The 7334-nt window shown below is 49.8% G+C and overlaps 1 protein-coding gene across 1 annotated transcript; it reads right to left on the bottom strand.

Moving 5' to 3' along the window:
* Positions 1-5679: 5679 nt before the first annotated feature.
* On the bottom strand, positions 5680-7055 carry LOC129848842 (polysialoglycoprotein-like). The gene is made up of 4 exons (XM_055915932.1): positions 6987-7055; positions 6750-6815; positions 6507-6590; positions 5680-6368 (listed from the first exon to the last, which is right to left on the bottom strand). The coding sequence occupies exons 1-4, from the start codon at positions 7045-7047 to the stop codon at positions 5788-5790; spliced, it is 792 nt and encodes a 263-aa protein (XP_055771907.1). The 5' UTR covers positions 7048-7055; the 3' UTR covers positions 5680-5787.
* Between the last annotated feature and the right edge of the window lie 279 nt (positions 7056-7334).

The following is a 7334-nucleotide window of genomic DNA, read 5'->3' as shown; positions in this document are numbered from 1 at the left end:
TTTAGACAACTAACTTCACATTTCATCTTTACCGAAACATTCTCTTTGATTTGGACATTTTCCACACAACGTACAATGTATAAACATCAAGCATATACGAGGAAAACTCTTAACGTTACAATGTTTTCATAATAACGTCATCTATTAACCTTTAATAACAAAACAAAAATGACATACATTTTGATATTCCATCTATCATAATGACCACCATTGTAGTTTAGTGTTTCGTCTTTCATTTAATAAATCAGTATGTATTCATCACCCGCTGCGCCTTGGTCCGTTCATTCACCACAAGACGAACGTTACAGAATCACCCACCAAACCCGGATCAAGCAGCGGGTTAACGGGCAGCAGCGACAGCAGCAGTGGTTCAAGGAGGAATGGACATGGGAGGAGATTCTGGACGGAGAAGGACCCTGGGCAGAGCCAGAGGAGTGTCGCCGCCCAAAAGCGGAGATGGAAGCATCTAAAGCGGAGAGGCGGCATTATGAGGCGCTAGCAAGGCAGAGCGGCTGGAAGCCCGAGAGGCTCACCCAAAAATGTATTGGGGGGGGGGGGCTAAAAGGGAGTGTGGCGAAGTCAGGTAGGAGACCTGCGCATACTCCCTGTACTTACCGTGGAGAGCGAGAGTACGGGCAGACACCGTGTTACGCAGTAGAGCGCATGGTGTCTCCTGTACGTGTGCATAGCCCGGTGCGGTACATACCAGCTCCTCGTATCGGCCGGGCTAGATTGAGCATTGAGCCAAGTGCCATGAAGCCGGCTCTACATATCTGGCCTCCAGTAAGTCTCCTCGGGCCGGCTTACATGGCACCAGCCTTACGCATGGTGTCCCCGGTTTGCCTACATAGCCCGGTGAGGGTTATTCCACCTCCCCGCACTGGTCGGGCGACGGGGAGCATACAACCAGGTAAGGTTGGGCAGGCTCAGTGCTCAAGGGAGCCAGTACGCCTGCACGGTCCGGTATTTCCGGCGCCACCTCCCCGCTCCAGCCCGGTACCACCAGTGCCTACACCACGCACCAGGTTTCCTGTGCGTCTCCAGAGCTCTGTTCCTCCTCCACGCACTCTCCCTGTGGTGCGTGTCTCCAGCTCAGTGCCTCCAGTTCCGGCACCACGCATCAAGCCTCCTGTGCGTCTCCAGAGCCCTGTACGCACTGTTCCTTCTCCCCGTACTCGCCATAAGGTGCGTGCCCTCAGCCCGGTACCACCAGTGCCGGTACCACGCACCAGGCCTATAGTGCGCTTTGAGAGTCCAGTGTGCCCTGTTCCTGCTCCCTGCACTAGCCTTGAGGTGCGTGTCTCCAGTCCGGTACCACCAGTTCCGGCACCACGCACCAGGCCTACTGTGCGCCTCAGCAGGTCAGAGTCGGCCGTCTGCCCAACGCCGCCTGCACTGCTCGTCTGTCCAGCGCCGTCTGAGCTGCCTGCCTGCCCAGCGCCGTCTGAGCCATCCGTCTGCCCAACGCCGCCTGCACTGCTCGTCTGCCCAACGCCGCCTGCACTGCTCGTCTGCCCAGCACCGTCTGAGCCATCTGTCTGCCCAGCGCCGTCTGAGCCATCCGTCTGCCCAGCACCGTCTGAGCCATCTGTCTGCCCAGCGCCGTCTGAGCCATCCGTCTGCCCAGCGCCGTCTGAGCCATCCGTCTGCCCAGCGCCGTCTGAGCCATCCGTCTGCCCAGCGCCGTCTGAGCCATCCTTCTGCCCAGCACCTTCTGAGCCATCCGTCTGCCACGAGCCATTAGAGCCGCCCGTCTGTCCCGAGCCATTAGAGCCGTCCGTCAGTCAGGAGCCGCTAGAGCCGTCCGTCAGTCAGGAGCTGCCAGAGCCGCCAGCCAGTCAGGAGCTGCCAGAGCCGCCAGCCAGTCAGGAGCTGCCAGAGCCGCCAGCCAGTCAGGAGCTGCCAGAGCCGCCAGCCAGTCAGGAGCTGCCAGAGCCGCCAGCCAGTCAGGAGCTGCCAGAGCTGCCCTCCAGTCATGAGCTGCCTTACAGTCATGAGCTGCCCTACAGTCATGAGCTGCCCTCCAGTCATGAGCTGCCCTACAGTCATGAGCTGCCCTACAGTCATGAGCTGCCCTACAGTCATGGGCTGCCCTACAGTCATGAGCTGCCCTCCAGTCATGAGCTGCCCTCCAGTCATGAGCTGCCCTTCAGTCCGGAGCTGCCACTCAGTCCGGAGCTGCCACTCAGTCCGGAGCTGCCACTCAGTCCGGAGCTGCCACTCAGTCCGGAGCTGCCACTCAGTCCGGAGCTGCCATTCAGTCCGGAGCTGCCATTAGTCCAGAGTTGTCCCTCTGTCCTAAGCTACCTCTCTGTCCGGAGCGATCTCTCTGTCCGGATCTACCTCTCTGTCCTGAGCTACCTCTCTGTCCTGAGCTACCTCTCTGTTCTGAGCTACCTCTCTGTCCTGAGCTACCTCTCTGTCCTGAGTTGTCTCCTCTATTTAGGAGGGGCCTTGGTGAGGGTTCTTGGACCATGGTCGGGGGCGAGGGTCGCCACTCAAGGGACGCTAAGGAGGGGGACAAAGACAATGGTGGAGTGGTGTCCTCGTCCACCGCCGGAGCCGCCACCGCGGACAGATGCCCACCCAGACCCTCCCCTTGAGTTTTAGGGGTGCGCCCGGAGTTCGCACCTTGAGGGGGGGGGGTTCTGTCACATTCCTGACCTGTTTTCTGTTGTTTTGTATGTGTTTAGTTGGTCAGGGCGTGAGTTGGGGTGGGTAGTCTATGTTATGTGTTTTCTATGTTGGGTTGATGTGTTGCCTGGTATGGTTCTCAATTAGAGGCAGGTGTTTGACGTTTCCTCTGATTGAGAACCATATTAAGGTAGGTTGTTCTCACTGTTTGTTTATGGGTGATTGTTCCTGTGTCTGTGTATTCCACATGGGACTGTTTCGTTTGTTCGTTCGTTTTAGGTAGTCTGTTCCTGTTCGTGCGTTCTTCGTCTATATGTAAGTTCGTTTGTTTCAGGTCTGTTGCCTTCGTTTATTGTTTTGTAGTTTGTTCTAGTGTTCATTTTAGTGTTTCGTCTTTCATTTAATAAATCAGTATGTATTCATCACCCGCTGCGCCTTGGTCCGTTCATTCACCACAAGACGAACGTTACACCTGATCAGGACAGTCATGACATATACATAGTTCATGTGTAAATAGCCCACCCCAATCTACCCACCTCATCCCCATATTGTTTTTATTTACTTTTCTGCTCTTTTGCACACCAGCATCACTATTTGCACATCATCATCTGCTCATCTATCACTCCAGTGTTAGTCTGCAAAATGTTTCTTACTTCGAAACTATGGCCTATTTATTGCCTTACCTCCTCACGCCATTTGCACACCTGTATAGACTTTCTTTTTTTCTATTGTGTTATTGACTGTACGCTTGTTTATTCCATGTGTAACTCTGTGTTGTTTGTGTCGCACTGCTTTGCTTTCTCTTGGCCAGGTCGCAGTTGTAAATGAGAACTTGTTCTCAACTAGCTTACCTGGTTAAATAAAGGTGAAATAAACAAAAAATCCCAGAGGATCCCAGATGGCTAACAATAACATATCCTGACATAATGTAAACGTTATACACTGCTCAAAAAAATAAAGGGAACACTTAAACACAATGTAACTCCAAGTCAATCACACTTCTGTGAAATCAAACTGTCCACTTAGGAAGCAACACTGATTGACAATAAATTTCACATGCTGTTGTGCAAATGGAATAGACAAAAGGTGGAAATTATAGGCAATTAGCAAGACACCCCCAATATGGCCTGCTGGAGGTCATTTTGCAGGGCTCTGGCAGTGCTCCTCCTTGCACAAAGGCGGAGGTAGCAGTCCTGCTGCTGGGTTGTTGCCCTCCTACGGCCTCCTCCACGTCTCCTGATGTACTGGCCTGTCTCCTGGTAGCGCCTCCATGCTCTGGACACTACGCTGACAGACACAGCAAACCTTCTTTCCACAGCTCACATTGATGTGCCATCCTAGATGAGCTGCACTACCTGAGCCCCTTGTGTGGGTTGTAGACTCCGTCTCATGCTACCACTAGAGTGAAAGCACCGCCAGCATTCAAAAGTGACCAAAACATCAGCCAGGAACGCCAGGAAGCATAGGAACTGGTCTGTGGTCACCACCTGCAGAATCACTCCTTTATTGGGGGTGTCTTGCTAATTGCCTATAATTTCCACCTTTTGTCTATTCCATTTGCAAAACAGCATGTGAAATTTATTGTCAGTGTTGCTTCCTAAGTGGACAGTTTGATTTCACAGAAGTGTGATTGACTTGGAGTTACATTGTGTTAAGTGTTCCCTTTATTTTTTGAGCAGTGTACATTAAGCTCTGTGACATGAATTAGTATATTTCATATTCTCAGAACCCAACAGTAGGTTTTAAGGTGTGGCTGCATGCTTGTCGTGGACGCATTGTCACTCTTGATGTTCTTTTTCCAGATTGCAAGTGAAACACCTTTAGATGTAAGTGCCAGTTGGTAACTTTCTCACACTTGCTTGTTTAAGGTATGGATGCAACACCCCAGTATGTCTGCAGGGGCTGGTCACTGAGATTTACCATGTTTCACATGCTACTAGACTAACCTTCCAAGTAAATATGTTACAAGTCTGAACTGGCCATCCTGGTCTTTCCTCAACTAATTGAAACCTCAGGGACAGACATGCTAAACGACTTTGATGTCAGAGCTCCCATCAGCCCTCTACACCTCACTGTGAGTAAAGCCTACCTGCTTCTGTAGTGGTCTCCATATGACAAATGGCACCCTATTTAGTACACTACTTTTGACCAGATCCTTATAGGCCCTGATCAAAAGTAGTTAGCACCCTATTCCCTACGTAGTTATCTGGGATGCAGGCATGGTGTTGATTTTCCACAGGAAGTTGACTGTCCAGAGACTCACACCAAATTCCTATCTATTCCTGATTAGTGTGAAATACATGCATATTCTACACAGTGATGATTTCCTTATTTTGCCATTTGAGTTAATCAACCTCCAGGTTTGTTTCTCAATCCCACGCTTGGCAGGGACCTCAGATGTTGATGCTGTGCGGGAGCAAAAATTGGCTCCCGATTGAAAGACTCTGGTCTAGAGGTCTAGCACTGTATATCTAGTCAGGCGTACCACGGCCACCACCATGCTATGGAGGTCCTGGTTCAGTCTCTGCTGGATCTAGACGTGAGGGACAGCCTGAATTTAACCTGAAAGTTTGGATTAGAACTGGGATATGAAGACCAACCGCCAAAACGATGTGCTAATGATACGAGAGCTGGTTTTACATGTAAGTATTAACTAATAGGAAACCAAGTCAGTTACGAGAGAAGACTAGTAGACACCCAGCAGAGTCATTTAAATGCAAGTTGACAACCGTGATATTAGTTAGCACTGACACCATTAACCCCGATTCTAGCAACAGCCTCATATGTACAAATCCCAAACACTCAGTTCCACAACCATCAAGTTTAAATGAACTAGAACCCATTCCACATCATGTGATGCTACTAGCATAATTTGACCAAATGTAGCTTAAGTCAAATGGTAATTTAAGCACAGGGGTCAAAGTAGACATATTGCTGATGCCAAAGCATGGTTATAATGCAAAATAAATGTTGACATTACCCCAGTCAGGTCATAGACCTAAAGTCAAAGTAGGAACCGTCAAAACAATACTGAGGACACAAGTATTACAGTTAGCGTTTAATTGAGCCAAAACAAGAAAAAGCAGTTACACACACAACCTGGACTAGAGTACCCATGAAATCTTGCATGGACCCCGAGCACCATGTCCCACGTCAGATATCCATGTTTGTGGTCAACGGGGGCTGAGATGCAGATGTCAACAGTTGCTCAATGGCATGGTCAGACGGGCCGGTGGCAGCTTCAGAGGTAGCGTCGTCAGACGGGCCGGTGGCAGCTTCAGAGGTAGCGTCGTCAGACGGGCCGGTGGCAGCTTCAGAGGTAGCGTCGTCAGACGGGCCGGTGGCAGCTTCAGAGGTAGCGTCGTCAGACGGGCCGGTGGCAGCTTCAGAGGTAGCGTCGTCAGACGGGCCGGTGGCAGCTTCAGAGGTAGCGTCGTCAGACGGGCCGGTGGCAGCTTCAGAGGTAGCGTCGTCAGACGGGCCGGTGGCAGCTTCAGAGGTAGCGTCGTCAGACGGGCCGGTGGCAGCTTCAGAGGTAGCGTCGTCAGACGGGCCGGTGGCAGCTTCAGAGGTAGCGTCGTCAGACGGGCCGGTGGCAGCTTCAGAGGTAGCGTCGTCAGACGGGCCGGTGGCAGCTTCAGAGGTAGCGTCGTCAGAGGACAGGGCATCATTTGCCGGAGAGCTACCATGGTTTGGAGAAGCTTGGGATTCTACTTCATTAGTCTCAAAATACTCTAGAGAGTAAACAAAAAGGAACAGTTGGGTATTCTACAGCAACACAGCTGTTCTACACGTTCTAGGCCAAACTGCCATTCGAATGTTGAGCAACATGAACCCAACACAGATTTAAAAGTATATGTTTCAGGCCGTACCTTCTCTGTCTTGTTTAGCGTCAGACCCAATGGATCGGAGCAAGGCCAGGGCATGCACAATGGAGACGTCATTTGATGACAGCTCTGAAAAACGTAGGTTCAGGTACACAAGCAAAGTGACCAAATCAAAGGGTTTGACAACATTAGACAACTGAGTTACTCTATGGTGTTGAATGAGTGTCAAACACAGCAGCACCATAGACACAGTACAAAGCTAGAAGGGTAGTGGAAAGAAACACTTACCTCCAAGTCTCCTCTGCAGAGAGACTTGCTCTTGCTTCTGGGACTTTCCAACAGGGTAACAAGAAACTGAGGAGAAAGTGTTGACAGAAGTTGAGTTGACACAAAATAACTACATATATTAATAATAGCAGATGACCAATGCGGAACAGACAGTCAAATTTTAATCTCCAACTGATAAAGTTGAGATTATTTCCCAACCAAATCCCTTCAATCCAAATAAAACATTAGTGAACCAACCTCTCACAACCCCCACAGTCACCACAAAGAGCAGCAATTCTCTCACACCTCCCATGATCATGAAAATAGTCTGTGCTATCAACAGGTAATGTCTTCACATGGCCTGTATGAGGCTTATATAGGCCACTAATGACCTTTTACCTAACAAACATGACTTAACAATCAATTAACATGCTTGATTGAGGTGTTACATTCAGATAGAAATAGACCATGTAGAATGTATGTTGGGCAGGCAATCTTTTCTACTCCATATATTGCATTTATATCTGTAATGTTTAACCCTAATGGTCTCAGCTCAGCAGTAGAAAGAAGTAGGCCTAATTATTTTAGGTGTAATCTTCAAAGATA

Source organism: Salvelinus fontinalis, unplaced genomic scaffold (genome assembly GCF_029448725.1).
Source record: "Salvelinus fontinalis isolate EN_2023a unplaced genomic scaffold, ASM2944872v1 scaffold_1221, whole genome shotgun sequence".
In the NCBI taxonomy this organism is placed as follows: domain Eukaryota; kingdom Metazoa; phylum Chordata; class Actinopteri; order Salmoniformes; family Salmonidae; genus Salvelinus; species Salvelinus fontinalis.
The sequence above is the reverse complement of the archived record's forward strand: the minus strand, read 5'-3'. Positions and strand labels throughout refer to the sequence as shown.

Excerpts from the sequence above, each read along its gene's own strand:
- LOC129848842 (XM_055915932.1), bottom strand. The coding sequence starts at position 7,047 with ATGATCATGGGAGGTGTGAGAGAATTGCTGCTCTTTGTGGTGACTGTG. Across the intron at positions 6,816-6,986 it reads GACTGTGGGGGTTGTGAGAG|TTTCTTGTTACCCTGTTGGA; the intron begins GTTGGTTCACTA and ends CTTTCTCCTCAG. Across the intron at positions 6,591-6,749 it reads TCTGCAGAGGAGACTTGGAG|AGCTGTCATCAAATGACGTC; the intron begins GTAAGTGTTTCT and ends TACGTTTTTCAG.